Here is a 22,973-nt window from a genome sequence, read left to right as displayed (position 1 = left end):
TCCTGTGGAGCAGGGTTTCCCAACCTCTGCACTGTTGACTTTTTTGGACTGGATAATTCTTTGATGTGGCTATGAGGGTTGGGGCTGTCCTGTGCATTGTGTAATCTTTAGCAGCACTTCTGGCCTCTACAGACTAGATGCCAGTAGCACACTGCCCCCTCCCCCGGTAATAATTGTTTCATTTTTTTCAACCCAACTTCTACATCCAGCCTAACAATAGGCTCTGTCAATACTACCTCCAAAATAAACCCCTATTTATTGACTTTTCTTCATCTCTACCGTTATCACCCTAATTACCACCATACTCTTAGGAGAACCACTACTCTAGAGGGAAATGATGTGGAGTTAATAGGTAAAACTGCTTCTCATTTAAAGTAGCAGTGACCACTTGTTGAGTGCATTTTAACTCATTCCAAGTTCTGTTCTGGGTACTTCACGTGAATTATCACTGCCATCACAACAGCTGTGCCAGATATGTTTCAAAGTTCACAGTGTGGGCTAACCCATTTATGAAGTTTCTCATCTATTCCAGCAATTCTTCCCTTGAGAACTAGTATGTCCTGTTGTCATAATGACTTATTTGGCTGCATGTGTAACTATATTCTTTTTTAAACAAAGGGATTTAGCAAATAAACAAAACAGTTATTTTAACCATTTACCTCTTATATGTAAGTTTAACTGTGTAAACGTCTTCTTTTTTCTTTTTTTTTGAGATGGAGTCTTTCTGAGTCTCCCAGGCTGGAGTTCAGTGGCAGGATCTTGGTTCTCTGCAACCTTCCGCCTCCCAGGCTTAAGCAATGCTCCCACTTCAGTCTCCTGAGTAGCTGGGACTACAGGTGCCTGCCCCCACGTCCAGCTCATTTTTGAATTTTTGTAGAGACAACGTTTCACCACATTGCCCAGGCTGGTCTTGAACTCCTGGGCTCAAGGGATCTGCCCACCTCAGCCTCCTAAAGCGCTGGGATTGTAGGTGTGAACTGTTTTGCCTGGTGAACTATGTAAACTTCTCATTGCAAACTTAACCATAACTGTTTCTGGATGATGGTGATTATTTACTTTTTCTGAGGTGACTACTAAATGACAAATGAATCAATAGTATGCTGTCGTTGCTGTAAGACATTCTGCTTACATTTTTTGAAATAATGTGTGTTCTATGTATTTTCCTTTCAGCTCTAGCTCACTTGATCTATCTCTGCATATTTTAACAACTCTTCTTTCCCACTCTTTAACTCTGATTTAAACTTGCCTAGTCTCTGTTCCATTCCTTTATTACCTTTCTAGGGTATGGATGGCTAGATACACATTTTAACTCAACAATCAGTAGTTAATGCTGGTTCATGTATTACGCATTTCCAGGTGTCACATGCTTTTAAACAAAAGCCTAGAAATCATTTGTATTGAGAATGTCAAGCCCCCACACCTGACCCCTGTGACATTTTATGTTCTTGAACTTGGCCTGTATAGACCAGTTCTGATTAGTGGCTATAGTGATGAATTCTGGCTGTTAAAATTCTGTATATTAATAATGTCATCTCCTGAACCAAGAAAGTCAGTGCAGTTCTATTGCAGCACTAGTTTCTTGTTACTCATTGGATACTGTTTCTCTTTTACTACTTTAGAAACTATGTAACGTTCAGAATCCTTTTATGTGAAAATCACATTTAAGACTAAAACTATCTGTGCCACTGGTATTTTAATTAGCATTCAGAGAATTGCAAGATTTTTACCCAAACACTGGAAAAAATAAGCAACTTATGAAAAAGAGGGGTAAAATGAACACGTTTGTTCATCTAAAATACAGCATGTTTAGTCCTGATTATCGTCTTCAAAGTGCTTTTCTACTTAAGAAGCATTTCTTCGCACAGTATCCCTTTAGTATCCAGACTGTGCTTAAGTTCCTGGAGCTCTTTTACATTTAGTGTATTTCTCTCTTTCCCATTAGAAGGATATAAAAGTATCCCAAACAGCATTTCAAATTGGAGTTAATTTTCATAATTCTAATTGTAGTTAAATTTCAAATTCCAAGCCACACTCAGAATGTCAAGATTTTGTGGCTAGTTTTTCTTTTTTAAAAAATTATACTTTAAGTTCTAGGGTACATGTGCACAACGTGCAGGTTTGTTACCTAAGTATACATGTGCCATGTTGGTTTGCTGCACCCATAAACTCGTCATTTACATTGGATATTTCTCCTAATGCTATCCCTTCCCCCAGGCCCCCACCCACCGACAGGCCTCAGTGTGTGATGTTCCCCGCCCTGTGTCCAAGTGTCTGATTTTTCAGTTCCCCCCTATGAGTGAGAACATGCAGTGTCTGGTTTTCTGTGCTTGTGATAGTTTGCTGAGAATGATGGTTTCCAGCTTCATCCATGTCCCTGCAAAGGACATGAACACATCATTTTTATGGCTGCATAGTATTCCATGGTTTATATGTGCCACATTGTCTTAATCCAGTCTATCATTGATAGACATTTGGGTTCCAATTCTTTGCTACCGTGAATAGTGCTTTTGCAACTATTTTTTCTTGAACGATCTTCTTGTTTTTGTTAATGCTTAGATTTCGTTCCACAGGTATTTTAACCTGCATGTAGTTTTCATGTATTTAAAAGTCATTATTTTTATGTAAGATTTAAAAAACTCTATAACTCTTTTACGTATTTTTTAAAAGATGAAAAAGGATTAATATTTGTCCACCTAGAATGTAAGAAAGGAGCAGAAGAGACAAGGTGATGAAGGGAAATATAGGAAGTGAGAAGAGAAGGAAAACAACTTCATGGACTTGTTGAAAGGGGAAATGCTTTACAATTATAATACAGCTCATTCTCACCAGTATTTTTAGCATTATTTATTTTCAGGTGTTAGTACTCAGTAGAGTAATGCAATTCAGATATCTGAGCTGTAAATGAAAAAATTTGAGAAACACTGGGAGGATAATTTCAAATTTTAATAACTTTATTCTTATTTTTACTGTTAGGATTCCTGGAAATCCTGATTGAAGTTTTGGACCTTACAGGATACACTATGTATATCACGTATCCCTAAAAGTTATGGGATACATTTAAAACAATAATATTTAGTCTACAATATGCTAATTATAGGTAATAAAGTATAATTTGTAAAATTCTGGGTGGGCCATATGTTTTGAGAAATGTATATAGTTTTCAGCCAACTTGTTTTGCAATGAATTAGTTGTTATATAACAGTTTTGAGGAAAATACTTCTTGAACAGTCCAGTAGCTAAAAGTTGAACTAAGATGAGATTTTTCAGTTTCACTCATTATTGTCCTTGTCTTCTTTTAAAGAATAGTTACTGAGTAATATTTTCAATTGATTATCACAATGCCTTTGTTCATGTACTCATTGAAGAATTATAGCTTAATGAACATGTTGAAACAAGTAATATTTATTTCTGTAGTAGCAGCTACTGCTAGCTGTGCTGTTCTGTCATCTCTAAATACTACAGGAGATGAGATTTGTTGAATTACTATACCAGATGTTACCATAATTTTTGAAGCATAGAACCCTGGAATTTTTGATAATATGAACATGCCATTCATTAATAGTTTCCCAGATCTCAGTCATAAGTTATCCTGAATTGGCTGAACATTGAGTGTTAGCAAACAAGCTGTTTTATTTATAGAAATGTAACTAAAAATCTTCTGTGTCATGGTATCACCCACTAGCAGCTACTAGCCTGATGACCCTGGGCATGTCATGTAGCTGCTTTGAGCTGCAATTTTCTCCTCTCTACAATGAGAAGAGCTATATCAGTAAGTTGTGTGAAAATTAAACAATATAAAATCCTAGGGTTTTTTAAATTGCTAAATTCTTTACAAGTGTATAAGTTATTGATAAAAGTCATCACTGGTCCCACTGTAATGAGAACCAACAGCTTTTCCCTATTTCTCACTCTAGTATTGTTTGTTTTTAATAGCACTTTTGACTAGCCTTTTTTTTTTGATTCAGGGCCTCCTTGCTCTGTCACCCAGGCTGAGATGCAGTGGTAAGGTCATGGCTCACTGCAGCCGTGACCTCCTGGGTTCAGGCAATCAATCTTCCCATATCAGTCTCCCAAGTAGCTGGTACTACTGGCATACACCACCAATGCTTGGCTAATTTTTTTTTTTTTGTTAGAGACGGGATCTACCTATGTTGTATTACTTGGTCATCTCTGCCATTTGAGGAGATGGGGAGTGGGGGTGGGTGGGAAGGACTTGAGCCATCAAGCATTACAAGTGCAAAATAAAGGATTCATCAGACTTATTAGAAATTGTGATAACTTGTGTCAATTTGGCTTCCCCAGCTACATGTTAAGTGAAAGGAAGAATCTCTTGTGTACTTGTTTTATTTTGGTTTTTGCTTTTTAATTCTCTACAGCTCCTGTTACTCAATTAAGTGCATAATGGGAGCAAGGGGTTTGATAGATTTCACTCTACACAGGTCCTACAAAATAAAAACTTGTTTGAGCATGCTGTTTTTTCTATCTCCTGTTTTAATTAAACTCCAGATTCACAATATGAACTGTTTGCAAATTGGGAACTTCTTTATATGGGTATTTTCCATGTAGCTACCATGTACAGATTAGGTAGATTTGAAATAGAATGGAGGAGCTTATTAGGCTTACTAAATTCCTGTGATATCCCAGGCCTAGAGACTTTCACATGCATAATCTTAGTGATTCCTCACAAGAATTAGATAAATATTACCATCTTTGCAAATGAGGAAATGAGTTCACAGAACTACCAAGAGGTGGAACCAGAATTTGAACCTAGATCCCTGATTCTGAAGTGAATGTACAATCATTCTCTGCATTATGATGTTTCAGTCAACAGTGGACTGCATGTATGATAGTGGTCCCTTAAGATTATAATGGAACTGAAAAATTCTTATGGCCTAGTAACCTGATAGCCCTTGTACCATCATAGCACAATGCATTACTCATAGATTTGTGGTGATACTGTCATAAACAAATGTGCTGCCAGTTGGATAAATGTCTAGCACATATAATTATGTACAGTAATTGATAATGATAAACGACTATGTTACTATTTACTTTTTTTCATTATTTTAGAGTGTTCACCTTCTACTTATTAGAAAAAGTTAGCTGTAAAATAGGAAGGTCCTTCAAGAGGTATTCTGGAAGGCATCATTTTCATCGGAGATGACAGCTTCACTCATGTTATTGCCCTTAAAGACTTTGCAGTGGGACAAGATGTGGAGGTGGAAGACAGTGATATTGATGATTCTCCCACTTTGTAGGCCTAGGCTAATGTGTGTATTTGTGTCTTAGTTTTTAACAAAAAGTCTTAAGTTAAAAAAATAAATTTTTAAATAAGTTTCATAGAATAAGGATATAAAAAATGTTTTTATGCAGCTGTACGTGTTTGTTTTAAGCTAAGTGTTATTACAAAATACTCAAAAGTTGAAAATGTTTATAAAGTGAAAAAGCTATAGTAAGCTTAAGTTAATTTTTAAATAAATTCAATGTAACTTAAATGTACAGTGTTTACAAAGTCTACAGTAGAGTATAGTAATGTCCTAGGCCTTCACATTCACTCACCACTCACTTGTTGACTCACCCAGAGTCAGCCCTGCAAGCTCCATTGATGGTACGTGCACTATACAGGGGTGCCTTTTAAAAATATTTTATATGGTATTTTTACTGTACCTTTTCCTGGTTTGCACATACCATATAGGTTTATAGCCTAGGAGCAATAGGTTATACCATATAGCCTAGTTGTGTAGTAATCTGTACTCTCTAGGTTTTCTAAGTACATTCTATGATGTTCGCATGATGAAATTGCCTGATGCATTTCTCAGAATCTATCCTCATCGTTAAATGAAGCATGACTATATTTTTTTGTTACATCTGGAGGTTGTTAACGCTGGCTATATATTAGAATCATCTGGGGAGCTTTCAAAAGTACAGATGCCAGGGAAATCAGGTAATTGGTCTGGAGTGGGTCCTGCACATTAGTATTTTTTAAAAGCTCTTCAGATGATCCTATCCTGGTGAGAAGCAAAAGTTAAGAAATGTTGCATTGCATACTGCATCTCCAGTGACCATTGGTGGCCCCTTTGTTTTGAAAGCTTTTGTTATTTGTCAGTGGATAATCATTAACAGATTAATAGTGTTTTCTACTTTACACTTTCTCTCCAGAAGCATAAAGGATTTGTATTAAAGAGAGAATTACCTACATAATAAATGTTGGAAAGATTATAGTGAACATAATGGGGGTATCTTTTTCTTTGTCAGTCTTTCAAAAATTAAAATATTTTTGTTTTTACCTTATGACTTTGGCTTGCTTTCTGAGTGAAGTAAAAATGAACTCAATTGCATATTAAATTTGTTTCTGGCCCTCTGCATCTAGGAAAGTAATAAACTAATTTCGGCCAAGAGAAATAACATTTTCTTAATATACAGTAGTTTTAAAAAGTAATAGAACAGGAGGTTATTGGTTATAAATCTATAGATGATTGTAACAGGAATACATTTAGATAATTAGTCCTGGCCTACCACTGTGCTGTAGCTCTGTAAATCTCTTTTTGACAAGCTGCTTTAAAGATTGTCATGGATGAAGGGAAAATGGGAGTATAGTTGAAGGTCATTATTATTAGAAATTTTAATATAAGCACATAGAACAACAGAATAATTTATTTTTTACATTATGAAATTTTTGGGTTTTGAATCTTTTTTATTACCCAGCTTAAAAATACATTTGAAATAAATTATTCTTAATTGGTTAGAATACGATAATTGAATCCTGTCTACTTAAAAATGAAGGCAGTTACTGGGATTGACTCTTGGAATACGTTTAAAGATGTTGTAACTTACAGTCATGGTTTATTGGCTGGTGATGTTGAAATTAGAATTTACAGTCTGCTTTTCTCAATACTTAATAAGATTAATTTTCTTTAAATTTCCAAGCAGTAGTTTTTAACGATTTACAGAGTTTTCATGAGGTAGCTAGTTTTTACTGACTCCATTTATAAAGCTATGCTGTAATAAGGTGTAGCAATTGTGAACCTCTCATCTTTTCAGATTAACAAGAACCCCTTCCCCCATCATGCTTATGTCCTCTCCCCTACTATATTAAGACATGTTAGAAGAAGAAGGGGTTGGAAAGGAATGGTTATCTAGGTCTTAAGCGATAGAGTTGGAACTCAGACTCGCTTGTCAAGACTGGAGGACTCCTCAGATGTTGGCCCAGATGTTCTTGGACCACCATTCTTATTCCCACCGTTACATGATATGGCTGGAGATGAATGCAGTGAAATTGATGGGAGGTAAATGGCAACTAAATTGTGCCCACAGGGTGAGAAGATAGAACCTTTTATGGTGGTTGAAAAAGTTGGAGGAAGCAAAAGGGACATAGAGGGTATTTGGTTGTAAATATTGCAGCTGTACTGTGTTAGGGCTTTTATTCTCCCAATTATGGCTAGCAAAGGCTGCTCAATTGCATAACTCCAACAGGCAACATTCACATAGAATTTGATGTGAGTGATGCAGACTCCCTGGCTCTGAGCCAGACTGAACAGTCCAGCAGTTCTGTAATGATGGGGTTTTGGCAGGACCACTTTTCCATACTGGTCCTGACACTTCTTACCTGGTAGAATCTAGAAGCTCAGTGCCTTCTCTTGTTGAATCTGAGGCAGCCTAAAAGATAATGATAATAGGAAACACTTATGTAGCACTTAATTTGTGTCAGGCACAGTAAGTGTCTTGCTAAAACTCACACAACTATTAAATAAATGACAAAGCTGGGAAACAAACCCAGGCAGTGTGGCTCCAGACTGTCTACTTTTTCCACTATGCCACACTTTGTTTGCTATTCCCTTGTTTTTATTGTCCCCATTGCCTAGTCATTCATTTAGCTATTAGTGATTAACAAACATTCGTTGAGTATGTACTATGTGCATACTCATAGTACATTAACTATAGGGCTGAAGTACGTAGAACTTTCTAGGGCTGAAGATAAAGTCTTTGCCCTCATGGGACTTACATTTTGGTTGAGGGAGAGCAACAGTACATACTTAAACATGTAAATTGCATAATTTGAAGTAACGATAAGTATTTAGAATAAAATAGAGTGATGGTATAGGGAATGATTGGAAAGTGGGGCTGTCTTACCTAGGATTATGAAAGAAATCTTTCTGAGGGGGTAACACTGTATTGAGACTTGAATGATGAGAAGCAGTTATGTAAAGATTAGGAAAGTGGGGATTCTAGGCTGCTAAAACTGAAATGGGAACAAGTTTGTTATTTACTAGGGACCGAAAAGAAAAATAGCATGACTTAGAGCTTAGTAAGTAAGGTAGGTAGTAACTTAGTAAGTTAGTAAGGTAGACAGTGAGATCTCAGAGAAATGCAGCAATAACATTCCAAGGGGGTGGAGTGGGCCTGGTAGGAATCTGCTTCTAGGGGAAGAGGTATTTTGTTGCTCACATTATTTATGGTTGCCTGCATGTAGAGTTTGGTCAGGGAACAGTCTGCCCCAGATGCAGGCAGTAAGGAGATGCAGTGGGTTGCGTATTTTTTAAAATGATTTTAGTACATAACTTAAAATTACCATATCATTAATGTGCAGCATAAAGCATTATGTTTTATGGCCCATTAGAAAATATTTGAAAATTTACTCGTTGATGATTTATACTTTAAAAGAGCTTTCTGGATGCTGTGCACAGGGGATAAACATAGGACAGTGACCAAGTAGGAGGCTATTGTGTTGGCTCAGAGAGGTGAAAGTGGTAGTGGTGAACACGGAGAGAAGTAATTGCAGTCTAAATATATATTGATTACTGTTCTTGATGCCAATTTTCTAAGACTGTGGCACTTACTTTGTAGGGTAAAGGAGTAAATGTCTTCTCTCAGTTAATTTTCAGACAGTTACTGTCCAGGTCAAAATTGTCCAGGAATTTGGATTTTATTGCTTTTGTGATTCACTGAAACCACAGATTTCCCTGGGTAGAAACCTTCTGCCAAGATGTGTGTTTATGGACAGGATGAAGGATGAACTTCCTCCAGGACTGGCACTGCTTAGCCCTGACGCAGAGGCTAGCCCACTGGGCCCACCTACTTCTGTGTTCATGATGAATTTTCAAGGGCTGATTCTCTAAATTTGACCTGGCTCATAAGGCAGATGAGTTTGAAGATACAGGTCACTTACTGAAAACCTGCTTTTGGCAGCCTACCAGTAATTACTACTTGTTCATTTTTATTTTTCTCCTGTTTTGTCTTACAGAGATGTTTAACATATTACGTATGAAGAAATTAATTCATATAGATCTATATTTGAATGTGTTTTCTGTTACTTATCTTGAAAGCCTCTGATTAAAACAATACAATTATTACATGATCACTTGTAGTCCTGATTTGAATAATACTGTTGACAGATGGAAAATTTTGTGAAGAGTGGGTTCCCTTCTGTAGTGATTTTCAGCCATTTGCTTTTCCTTCCAAAGACAAGCTTACAGTCTGTCTTCTATGTGCTGTCACAACCTGACATTTATTTGAAATGCTGTAACTCTGCTCTCCTTTGGCTTCTTAGATGTTAAAGACCAGGAGGTGAATAGTGTATGCATGTGGAGACCATTTCATCGGTTTCCTGCATGAGGGTCCTAGCCAGCTGAGTTGAGCCTGAGTAGCAATCCCTACACTCTCCTTATATGTCCTCCATGTCTCCCGTGGGGGATTTTAGACGTGTTATTTGTGGCGTAAGAATTATTTTGCCTTGAGTTTTTACCTCCCGTAAAGCTTAAGTGGAAGAATAGGTAAATCCTTTAAAGTTATCACTTTTTCCTGCGGTTTGTCCATGTGAGTAACAAAGAATACAAATTAACTTGGTATCTTACGCATTTTAGAGAGCTCTGAAATTAAAAAAAAAAATAACATTTTTTCCAGGTGTTTTAAAATTTGCAAGACCAATATAAAAGCTTAATTCAGCAGAGAGAGAGAGAGGAAAAATGGATGACCATCAGGATTTTTGAGGAATGGTATTTTTCATCTTTTTTTTTTTTAAATTGATTGAATATTTCTGTAGAACAGTCCTTCAGTTTTATGCTTTTGATTTGATAGCCTTCTTAAATGTTAAGTTTTATAAAAAGAAACTAACATCAGTAATATTGCTTGTAGCTCTGGCGAGAAGTATATATATTATCTTCCTCCCAATGTGAATGAGCTAAGTGACTGCTAGTTTTAATTTTCTCCTACTTAGTCTTTGTTTTGTTTGGCTCTGCACGGTGGCTCATGCCTGTAATCCAGCACTTTGGGAGGCCAAGGCAGATGGATCACTTGAGGTCAGAAGTCCAAGACCAGCCTGGCCAACATGGTGAAATCCCGTCTCTACTAAAAATACAAAAATTAGCCGGGCGTGATGATGCATGCCTATAACCCCAGCTACTTGGGAGGCTGAGGTGGGAGAACCTCTTGAACCTGGGAGGTGGAGGTTGCAGTGAGCAGAGATCTTGCCACTGCACTCCAGCTGGGGTGACAGAGCGAGACTCTGTCTCTTTTTAAAAGGAACAAAAAAATCCATTGTGAAAGACACTTGGTTATTCCTTCAATCTCAACACTGATTTTCTCTCCTCCTTTTCTTTTCTTCTTTTCTTTTCTTTTTCTTTCTTTCTTTTCTTTTCTCTTTCTTTCTTTCTCTTTCTCTTTCTTTCTCTCTTTCTTTTTGTCTTTCTCTCCCCCTCCCCCCTCCCTTCCTCCCTCCCTCTCCCCCCTCCCTCCCTCCCTCCCCCTCCTTTCTCCCCCTCCCTCTCCCTCCCTCCCTCTCTCCCCCTCCCTCCCTCTCTCCCCCTCCATCCCTCTTTCACCCTCCCTCCCTCTCTCCCCCTCCCTCTCTACCTCTCTTACCCTCCCTCTCTCCCCCCTTACCCTCCCTCCCTCTCCCCCTCCCTCTCCCTCCCTCCCTCTCCCCCTCCCTCCCTCCCTCCCCCCTCCTCTCTCCCCCCTCCCTCCCTCCCTCTCTGATTAGGGTGTTTTCAGCTATTGCTGGGAAAATACCTTTTTAATATAAGAATATAGCGTTTCTATAAGAAGATTAAAGTTAATATCAATTAATACAGATTTTTTTCTATCGTGTCTTCCTTTTAAACATAGTTGTATTTGGGCCTAATCAGTGGGTTAAGCAGGCTAAGTTTTATGTGAAGAATTAATAAACTCTGATAAAAGAGTGTCTATAAAATATAAGAAAACTATATATTTTACCTTAGGGCTGAGAGAGGAAGACCAAACTTGTAAGGGGTCCCACCTGCAAAGGCTAGGGCTCAGACTTCATTGGAGGAGGTATATTCAGCTCATTGAATTAGTAGAAAAGTTCCCTCTTCCCGCCAGGCCAGAGTTGGTATGTAGTCCATTGGCAGTCAGGGCAACCTGGAATGCAGGTGATCAACAACATGTGGCATGGTTGTGCAGAGGGAGTGGCAGCTGGGTGGGAAACCACAGATGGGCAGCCCATGCAGGCCTCCAGAGCAAGCAAATTGAGATGTTGATAAGGGCAAGCGCCCATTAGTGTGCCTATGCAAGCAGGAAGCCTTTGGAGTGCTAGATTCTGTCTTGAGGGCTGGTTAACCCTGGGCCAGGCTCCTGCTGCCACCTTGCTGAGAGACTTGCGTATCTGGACATTGGGCAGAACCGTTTCTCCTACAACTTCTTTTAGCATTTTCTGCTGAGAAATCTTAAGATAGTTTTGCAGTAGAGATGCTTAAAGGATTTGTGACCATATAGCGATGCATATATTGAAGGGTGAATTTGGAGAAGAGAGTCATACAATTGATAACTGGCACAATCATGTTTCTTTTTCCAGTTTACTTTTATGAGAAATTATGTTCATAGTGTTCTATCCATTCTTTGATTCAAGAGCACATGCTATGCATGCACCATGCTAGGTGCTTGAGATTTCATGACAAGGCAGCAAAGTAAAATTTTAAGTATGCATGAAGAATCATTATATTTAGCTGTCACATTCTTGCTTGATACTTGATGGTAGAAAGACACTTTTTTAAGCATTGACAGAATAATTGCTTCATATGTGAGAGGACTATGTCAAAGTAGTATTCTTCACATTAAGATAAAGTTTCGTGGCAGCAACTGTTGAACCAATTGGGGACTTTGAATCGGAAGACCAAGATTCTGGTCTTGGTTATTAATTAAACATATAACAATCTGGGCCTTAGTTATCATCTGTGAAATTGTGCTGGACTTACTGGATTCAAAATTTTCTCTCACACCATTTCTAATATACTGCGAGTCTTCCCTCACATTGGAGTTGAAGATTAGAGTAAGGAAGGCCTAAAGCCTGTCACAGTCTTTTAGGACAGGGGTGTAAGAAGAAATAACTAATTTTTAAAAAATATACAGTTAGGATGGTTTAAGCAGAATCAATAGATTGCCAGTAGATTGGATTCAAACAGGTCTAGTAATAGAAAAATACCAAGCTGAACTGTAATTCTGGATGTATTTCCTTGCTTTATAGAGATAAGATTTTGATACAAATTTCTGAGTATAAAATATTTTATTATAAGGTGGGATTCTGGGTGAGTTAAAAAAAGGAGTTGCTTAAAAAACAATGTACAGAATGGGAGAAAATATGTGAATCATAGATAAGGGGTTTGTATTCAGAATTTATAAAGAGCTCTTATAACTCAACAATAAAAAGACAACTGGTTTAAAAGGGAAAGTGATTTGATAGGCATTTCTGCAAATTTGCACAAATGGCCAGTGAGCACATGAGAAGATGCTCAGCATAGTCATTAAGGAAATGCAAATCAAAACCACAATGAGATACTTCTTGATGCCTGCCAGAATGGTTATAATTAAAAAGACCAGTAGTAGCAAGCATTGGCAAGGATGTGGACTAATTGGAATCCAAATACATTGCTGGTGGAAATGTAAGGTAGTACACTCACTTTGGAAAACAGTATGGCAATTCCTCAAAACACAGTTACCATGTATCAGTTAAATAGAGTTACCTAATGACCCAGTAGTTCTACTCCTAGGTACATACCCAAGAGAACTGAAAACATATGTCCACACGAAAATTTGTTTACAAATGTTCATAGTAGCATTATTTATAATAGATAAAAAGCGGAAACTACCTAAATGTCAGTCAACTGAGAGAACAAAAATCTGGTAACTCCACATAATGGAATATTATTCAGCCATAAAAGCAAATGAAGTTCTGATACATACTACAACATGAATGGACATCAAAAATATTATGCCAAGCGAAAAACCCAGATGCAAAAGAACCACATATTATATTACTTCATTTATATGAAATGTCTGGAATAGGTAAACTATAGAGATAGAAAGTAGTGATTTTTCAGGGGCTGGGGCAAGGGGGAGTGGGAAGTGACTATTAATAGTTACAGGTTTCTTTTTGGGATGCTGAAAATGTTCTGAACTCTGAATATACTGAAAACCACTAAGTTGTATACTTTAAAAGGGGTGAATTTTATGGTATGCAAATTATATCTCAAGTTGTTTATTTAAAAAATTTGAAACTGAAAAGTTTTTAAAAAGAGCTTAATTGGTCTGAGATTAAGCTGCAGTTGGCACTTCATAAGTGCCAGTTCCATATTTCTTTCAAAGCTTTTTAAAAAAAATCTTTGGTATTTAATGTTTACTGTGTTCAGTATTTTGACTTTATTTTTATTTTTATTTTTGAGACGGAGTTTCGCTCTTGTTGCCCAGGCTGGAGTGCAATGGCATGATCTCGGCTCACCACAACCTCTGTCTCCCAGGTTCAAGCAATTCTCCTGCCTCAGCCTCCCAAGTAGCTGGGAATACAGGCATGCACCACCACGCCTGGCTAATTTTGTATTTTTAATAGAGACGGGGTTTCTCCATGTTGGTCAGGCTGGTCACGAACGCCTGACCTCAGGTGATCTGCCCGCCTCAGCCTCCTCCTAAAGTGCTGTGATTACAGGCGTGAGCCACCGCACCCTGCGACTTTATTTCTTTACACAACTTCTAGTTAACATTTAGGCTACTTGAAGCTGTACCTTTGTAGCTCAGCAATTAGAAGTAGTACCAGGAGAGTCAAGACATCTATCCTCTACCTGGTGTGTTTTTTGCCTTGATAACACAAGTAGTCGTATGTTTATATGTTTACAGTTTTTCTTATGAGAAAAAAATGGCTGTGCGAATATCTAGGGAGAGGATGCAATAATGTAGAAAAAAATTAATTTTATATTTGCTTTATGTTTATGGAAAGATAAGTTTAATAAAAATAAGAAAATATATGTGATGTCCTTTCAGAAACTTCTAGAGGGATATTTAAAACTTTCATCTCTTCATGTGAGGTGTTCCATTATAATGTTGTTCATTTTTAATAACAAATAATTTATATCATTACAGACAGATTTGACCAGTTTTGGGCCATCAATCGGAAACTCATGGAATATCCTGCAGAAGAAAATGGATTTCGTTATATCCCCTTTAGAATATATCAGGTAGGAAATAACATTTTAAAAAACATCCATTTATGAAAGCCTCAGACATCTTAATTGAAGCACTCTAGTCTAGAACTCTTTGTCTGCATAGTAACTAAACGGTATTTATTAGGGGTTTTCCAAACTGTGTCTTTCAGTGGCAATCAAGTCAGATACCGCACTGAAATATTTGACTCATATGCAGTTGGTACTCATTATTTGTAGATTTCATATTGGCAGATTCACATGCTTACTAAAATTTATGTGTAACCCCAAAGTCAGTACTTGGAGCACTTTTACGGTCATTCAGAGTGGTGAAAAATTGATTCACCTGATGCTCATTTCCCAGCAGAGGTTGATCAAAGCGAGGCTCTACCTTCTTGTCTCAGCTGTCATACTATAAACAAGCCTTCTTTTCACAGTGTATGTAGTGCCATGCTTTTACATTTTTGTGCTTTTTGTTAGTGATTTTGCTGTTTAAAACAGACTCCAAATGTAGCACTGAAGTGCTCTTTTTAAACAGAAACACACATAGAACAAGGTTATGTATTGATCAGTTAATGAACATGTTGTGACCGAGGGCTCATGGAAACATAAACTTGTATTCCCCCAGGAGCGATTATTTCAGTGTTTGTGGTAACCTTATAGAACAGAACTACTGCAAATCACAAGAATTTACTAAGTCTGTTTGTTTTGGATGGTGAGTCTTCAGTGTTGTACCACAAAGTAGGCAATAGGCTCTTAAGTCTTTCTCACAGCATATTTGCATGAGGTAAAGAAACTCCATGTTTCTGTACTTTAAAAGTGCTGGCATAAATATTGACATTTAGCAAATATTAAATATTTTTTTAATGAATGGCATTCCAGGAAGTAAGTTACATACTATTCATGAGAAAAGCATTTAAGAACAAGAACCAGAAGCATAATGTCACAGGCATAGACTCTAATCTAGTAGGACTTCCATTCAAACTCAGAGGTTTTGTCATAACTTTCTTTGTAGCCATTTTTAGTATCCCACAATCTTTACCAATAGTTCCTTCTATAGTTATTTTAAAATCTTTTATAGAGCCATCACATAACTATGTGTTCAAAGAGGAAAGCAAATTGTCTAATTGAAAATAAACATCTCAATATACTGGAAGAATGAAGAATGTTTATTTAGTGTTGCAGGTATAATTTTCAAGTAGTCCATATTTTTCATGAAGGCGGGGTTATTGTTAGGTTCATGCATTGTGTCCAGGTTCTAGAAAAGTGCCCGGCATTTGAATTTCTAATTTATTAAATCATTTATCATTTGTCAATTTTATTTTAATTATTTATATTCTTTCTATTTTACCATGAGCTCCACAGTAACATGCCGTAAGGCATTCCCACAGCCCAGCAAAATATCTTACTTGTATACTTTAGTTGAAGAAAATATATCGCAGACTCTGAAGACTTTTCACAAAGAGTCCGGAAACTGTTTGGAGATTTATACCTCTCAGCACTTATTTGGGTCAAGTTCTGGCATATGTATTTATACAAGAGATTCTTTACTGTAACTTCTTTAAACTCCTGTAGGGAAAATGTATTATACTTAATTTAGGAATTATTATTGTCAGAATATAGTGCATGTGTACAGAGGAAAGGTTTTCCTTTTTGAATTTATTCTGTTTTAGGGGAAAATTGTCAGATTAATCCATACCTAGTGTTGTGTTATTATAATACAGGTAAGTTTCAGAGAGAGAGAGAGAGAGAGAGAGAGAGACAGAGAAAGAAAGGGTGTGTGTGTGTGTGTGTGTGAGAGAGACAGAGACAGAGAGAGAATGGTTTTTATAAAGTGCTATAATTAGATAGAAAGTGGGAGGGTAGAGAATTCTCAAAATTTGCTTGACAAAACCTGGCTGCCAGATGGGGACTCTCAGCAGAACCTCCTGCTTGATCTTTAATGTGTCAAGGCACTTGGGCAGTTTTTCCTTAAACAGAAAGCGACAAAGAGCCTAAGGACAATATAGGTTCTCATTTGACCTACATAACTTTCCTTTTGGCTTTATCTCAGTTCCATTTTGGTTTTTATTTGAATTTAATTAAAGTTTTAGAAGTGAGATATGAAAATGAATATAAAAATTAAGGAGTCCAGTTTTTGCTAATTTGCCATTTCCTGGCTTTTCCTATTTCCCTATTTGGTATTCAGTCTTCAACCATGGCCTTGACCAAAGGAGGATGGAACTCTATTTTTGTTTGCCTAATTGTGTGATCTAAAGGCAACATCAGATTTCTGTTGCTGACTTCTTTATATCTGATTAGTTTGTATGGTTGTGATATTCTGTTTGTTAAATGTAGCTTTTATTTGTGCAGCATTTTGATTAACACCTTTCATTTCTTTAAAATACTAGATACAAATCTCTATAATATTTGAGCCCTTAAGTTACTAAGTAAATTTAAGGAAAATCTGAAAATCCAGATTCATTAATAAATAAAGGGCATAATTTTTACTGAAATATTCATTTTACTTTGCAGAATCCTAATAGAATTTCTGTATAACCGGAGAGAGAGAGACAGAGTACTGAGCATGCTTGAGTGAGGCCCATCTTATCTTGTTGAAGCCTCAAAACCATCTTAGGAATAGGAATCATTATCTGATTTTACATGTGAGGAAACTGAGGCTCGGGAATTTTAAGTCACTTGCCTCAGTGAACAAATGAAAAAATGGAAGAACTAGAATCCAGACCCAGGCCTGATTTATGAGCAAACTATGACTTTTGTTTGTAATCATTAAGTTTGTAGAATTTTCAGAACATAATTATCATGAAAAGTGAAGTCTGCCCTGACCAAATAAGTTGATAGGAGCCTAGAATACCTGTGACTGGTGGTATTCTTTGAAGATAAACTTTTGTAAAGATTGTCATCAAACTATTTATTTTTCATCTGTAATTCATTTATCATGAGCTCAAAATGACTATAGTCAGGTGACAGATTTTTAGTGGTAAAAGTTGAATTGGTCCAAAAGCCATCTAGAGATGTTGCAGACCAAAATGTGTCATTTCTGTCATTTACATAACAGTTTAGTTTGGTGTGTTAGTTTCAGGTTTGTGTTCCTGAAGTCCAGGTGCTTCATATTAGCCAGTATTCTAGAGATGACATTAAGTGCAGGAAATGTTACAGAATGTAACCAAAATGTTATTTAGCACTTGTAAACAGGTGGTGATTAATGAAGGCATTTGTCAAAAAGATTTGTAAAATGACTGTGAATTCCTTAGGCATTGGTATTTGAGATGTAAAATGAAAATTAAGCACATCATATCTGTTTTTCAAGAAGCAATAGATTGATAAATGTTATCCTGCCATTATACTTTGGGTAAGAAAAGTGTGTCTCATTGATTCATTCAACAAGTTTATTTACACACATATTTGCCTGCCATGCCCTGTGCTATGCACAAGGGATACAACTGATGATCGATATTATGTATGACCCCTTAGAAGGTTATAGTCTAAAGGTGGAAAGAAACAAATCAAGAAAGAAACAAATCAACTAAGAATACAAATATAACATTGGAACTGTGATTGCTGTGAAGAAGAGACATACAGTGCAATAAAAACCTAATGCCCCAGGAAGAATTTGTTCTAGTTTGGGAGGAGAGAAGGCTACCTTGAGGAAATGTTGCATTCCCAGAGATTTGACAGATAGGTGAACTTAAAGATAGGCAAAGAGTCATGAGAAGAGCTTTGTAGGCAAAGGGGGACGTTGTAAGTATAAGGACAACCTGTTTGTCTTGACCACAGAGTTTGGATAAGGCTGCAAAGGTAAAAGTCAGGCCATATTAACGAGTTTTCTCTGTATCCTGTAAAGAATGGGAGATCCTAAGAGATTTTTAATTATTTGAATATCCATTCATATTTATTCAACAAGGATCATTCAGTCACCTACTTTGTTCTACATGTTATTCTTAAGGTTATAAATAAATTTAGAGAATCTTCATAGAAACAACCTAGCAATGTTATTTTTAGTTTTAAAAAAACAAGAAGCTGATAAAACAATGCTTGTTTTCTAATAAAGTTAAAATGAGACCAGCCTGGATACAACATAGTGAGACCCCACCTCTACAAAAAAATTTTTTTAAATGAGCCGGATGGGGTGGTAAGCACCTGTAGTCCCAGCTACTTGGGAGGCTGAGGTAGGAGAGTCACTTGTATTTGAGAGGTCAAGGTTGCAGTGAGCCATGATCATGCCACTACACTCCAGCCTGGGCATCAGAAAGGACCCTATTTTTAAAAAAAAAAAAAAAAAGAAAAAAAAAAGGATGGTTCCTACTTATCTTTGTTTTATTTTTATATATTTTTAAATTTTATTTACTTACTTATTTATTTATTTTGAGATGAAGTCTTGCTCTGTCGCCCAGGCTGGAGTGCACTAGTGCAATCTCGGCTCACTGAAACCTCCGCCTCTTGGGTTCAGGCGATTTTCCTGCCTCAGCCTCCCGAGTAGCTAGGATTACAATTGCCCACCACCATGCCTGGCTAATTTTTGTATTTTTAGTAGAGACAGGGTTTCACCATATTGGTCAGGCTGGTCTAGAACTCCTGACCTCACGTGAACCACCTGCCTCAGCCTCCCAAAGTGCTGGAATTACAAGCGTGAGCCACTGCGCCCAGCCTATTTTTTTTTTTCCCCCCCAGAGAGGGTCTTGCTCTGTCACCCAGGCTTGAGTGCAGTGATGTGATCTCAGCTCACTACAGCCTCTGCCTTCCTGGCTCAAGCAATCCACCCACTTCAGCCTTCCAAGTAACCAGGACTACAGGCATGTGCCATGCCTGGCTAATTTTTGTATTTCCTACTTGTCTTTGGAAGAAGTTGTTCATTAGTTACAAAAAAGTAAAATAAAGTAGAATTTGAACTTCGTTTTGTTTCCTTTCATAATCCTCAGAATTCTGCTTCCTTTCCCATTGACGATTTGAATGTAAAGTTGTTCATTTGTATCATTAAAGCGCCATTAATATTTTAATTCTTTTGGGAGGTTTACTGGCTATTTTGGTTAAGCAAATCTATTTAACTTCTATGTGCTAAAAATATTTAAGAATCTAGATGCCGGTTTGGGGAGAGAAAAAGTACATTTTTGAAAATGGAAACTAGGATGTCAGGGATTAACTTGGCACCTTCTAAACTGAAGAAGGAGCCAAATTTTAGACTCTGTTTTGTTTCCAGAAATGTTGATTTCTGGATTTTGAAAAGTGAGGACAGTAGAAATATGTGGCAAATTATGGCCATGTTTGTTAGGATTCTTCCCCTCCAGGGTTTTAGCGATGTTGATAAGAAATTATAATTTTGCTTTTTCAATTGTTTTCCATTTTAGTAGATATCTTGCAATAACATCTTACAGAAAAGTCAGGAACCATGAAAGAAGGACTTACTGGTTAGTAAACTGAATATTATTGCTTTTAATTTAGTTTTTCAGTCATTTCAAAAAGATACACAACATCATTTGTAATACATTTTGAACTGCAGATATATCTCTAGCAGAATAGGATGTATTCTGTTTCCCAGGTGAATGTAAGTTGCTTGAGGTGTTTTTTTTGTTGTTGTTATTTATAGTATTTTTCCTTAATATTATTTTGTTTTAATTTTTAATCATGGTAAAATAAATGTAACATAAAATTTATAATCTTAACCATTTTCAGTAGTGTTAATTATGTTCACACTGTTGTACATTCATTCTCCAAAACCCTTTTCTTCTTGCAAAACAAACTCTATACCCATTAAACAACTCTCTGTTTCCCCATTCTACTTTATGGATTTGACATCCATAGTTACCTCATACAAGAGGAATCATACACTAATTGCCTTTTTGTGACAGGCTTATTTCGCATAGCATGATGTCCTCATTGTTTATCTATATTGTATTATGTGTCAGAATGTCCTTTTTTTGGCTGGGTGTGGTGGCTCACACATGTAATCTCAGCACTTTGGGAGGCTGAGGCAGGCGGTTTGCTTGAGCCCAGGAGTTCGAGACCAGCCTTGACAACATGGTGAAACCCTGTCTTCTATAAATGTGTGTGTGTGTGTGTGACTATGTGTGTATAGATATAGATAGATATAATTTCCACTTTTTAAAGGCTTAATAATATTCCATTGTATATACATACCACATTTTGCTTCTCCATTCATCTGCTGGAGTTGCTTCCACCTTTTGGCTATTGTGAATAATGCTGCCATGAACAGGGGTGTATTAGCATTCTCCAGAGAAACAGAACCATCGTGGTGGTGGTGGTAGTGTGTGTGTGTGTTTGTGTAGAGAGAGATTTATTTTAATGAATTGGCTTTCCTGGTTTTGGCAGCTCTTCCTTGAGTCTGCAGCCTACCTCATCAGACCCTGGACTCACCAAGCCAGGGTGATGGGATGGGCTGTTGACTCAAGGAAGAGTTGCAGTTGAGTCCAAAGGCAGTCTGTTGGCTGAATTCTTTCTTGCTCAAGGGAGGTCAGTCTTTTTCTGTAAGACCTTCAACTGAATAGATGAGGCCCACCTACATTGTGGAGGGTAATCTGCTATACTCAGAATCCACCAATTTAAATGTTAACCCCAGCCAAAAAACATATATATAGAAGCATCCAGAAGAATATTTGAACAAATATCTGGGTATTCTGGCCCAGTTGAATTGACATGTAAATGTTGAAATGGGTGTACACCCTGTTTTCAGTTCTTTGGGGTATTTACCCAGAAATGCATATTCCTATCATAAGATAATTTTATTTTTATTTTCTTGAGGAATGGCCATACTGTTTTCCGTAGTAGCTGTACCACTTTACATTCCCACCAACAGTGCACAAGGGTTTCTGTTTTTCAGATCTTCACCAATATTTATTATTTTCTGTTCTTCATACTAGCCATCCTAATGCATGTGGGATGTAATCACTAATGAATAGTGCTCTGCATCTTTTCATGTGCTTGTTTATCATCCTTGAAGAAATGTCTATTCAAGTCCTTTGCTCATTTTTGAATTGGGTTTGGGTATTTTTGTTGATGAGTTGTAGGGTTTAATTTGTTCTTTTTTTTGAGACAGAGTCTCGTTCTGTCACCTGGACTGGAGTGCTGTGGCATGATCTTGGCTCACTGCAATCTCTGTCTCCCAGGCTCAAGTGATTCTCCTGCCTCAGCCTCCTGAGTAGCTGGGACTACAGGTGCCCACCACCATGCCCGACTAATTTTTGTATTTTTCGTAGAGCCAGGGTTTTGCCATGTTGGCCAGGCTGGTCTCGAACTCCTGGCCTCAAGTGATCCGCCTGCTTTGGCCTCCCAAAGTGCTGGGATCACGGGCATGAGCCACCGCACCCAGCCTAATTTATTCTTTTTTAATGGCTGCATTATGTTTAGTCTGTAGATGGACTGTAATTTGTTCAGTATTCACTATCAAGTTTTCTTTTTTTTCTAGTTTTTACCATTATAAACAGTACTACAGTAAGCATTACATATGTATTTTTTTTAAGGTATGGAATAGGTACCCAAAAATGAGTTTTTGCATCAAAAGGTAGAGATTAAAAAAAATTGCCAGCTTACTTTTCAAAAATGTATTAGTTTAAATTTTCACTAACAGTATATGAGAGCATGCTTCTCCCCTTACATCTCCACCAGCAATAGGGCATTATAACTCTGATTTTTAGTAGTATTGTGGGTATAGAGAGATATTTTTACTTTAACTAATAATTCTCTCACACTTAGTGAGTTTATAAATCTGTTTTATCTTTGTTGACCATTTGGACTTGGTTTTCTGTAAATTGCACTGTATTTTGTTTTGCCTGTCTTTTCTTCTTATTTAACTTTTTATTTTATAAAATAATTTTTATAGATATTTTATATTATAATATCTATAAATATATTATAGATATTTTATAAAATAATTTTTATAGATATTAAACTTTTACTGTCAAACACATTGCAAAATATCATAACTGTATAATTCATCTTGATTTTTATGATATCTTTATATAAAAAATATAAATATATATCAAATATGCCCTTCTTTTTCTTAGTAGTATGTGGATTTCTTTCTCTGTTAAAAAGGCCCCTTAGCCAGGCGTAGTGGCACACATCTGTCCCAGCTGTTTGGGATTCTGTGGTGGGAGCATTACTTGAACCTGGGAGGTTGAGGCTGCAGTGAGCCATGATCATGCCACTACAGTCCAGCCTGGTCAACAGAGCAAGACCCCGTCTCAAAAAAAAAAGAAGGTCCTTTCCCACAATGTGTTGTGTGAGATAGGTGTCTATGAGATAGCTGATCTTTTATTATATAAACTAAGGTTTGGCAAACTTTCTTCAAGGGCCAGATAGTAGATATTTTCAGCTTTGTAGACAAGATGGTCTCTGTTGAAACTGTGTGATTCTGTAACATGAAAATATTTATAGACAATTTGCAAATGATAGGCTTCGCTTTGTCCCAGTAAAACTTTATTTGCAAAAATAGGCAGAGGCCACAATTTGGCCAGTGGGCCATAGTTTACTGACTTCTTACTGTCCTTTTCCCACTGGATGAATATGCCACCCCTGGTTTATAGTAAAGTAGTT

The 22,973-nt window shown here is 37.0% G+C and overlaps 1 protein-coding gene across 8 annotated transcripts in view; it reads left to right on the top strand.

Moving 5' to 3' along the window:
* The window catches only part of ATG5 (autophagy related 5), a 143,880-nt gene that overhangs the window by 65,165 nt on the left and 55,742 nt on the right, over nt 1-22,973 (top strand). For 7 of the 8 annotated variants that reach the window (XM_518659.7, XM_009451766.5, XM_009451764.5 and 4 more), the window contains one exon: nt 14,365-14,459. In XM_518659.7, the coding sequence (XP_518659.1) occupies nt 14,365-14,459 (95 nt within the window). The remainder of the gene's footprint in view (nt 1-14,364; nt 14,460-22,973) is intronic. The other variant, XM_063813329.1, reaches the window with a different exon arrangement.

Source organism: Pan troglodytes, chromosome 5 (assembly GCF_028858775.2).
Source record: "Pan troglodytes isolate AG18354 chromosome 5, NHGRI_mPanTro3-v2.0_pri, whole genome shotgun sequence".
Classification (NCBI taxonomy): Eukaryota; Metazoa; Chordata; class Mammalia; order Primates; family Hominidae; genus Pan; species Pan troglodytes.
Note: the sequence above shows the minus strand (reverse complement) of the source record. Positions and strands in the feature narration are given on the sequence as shown.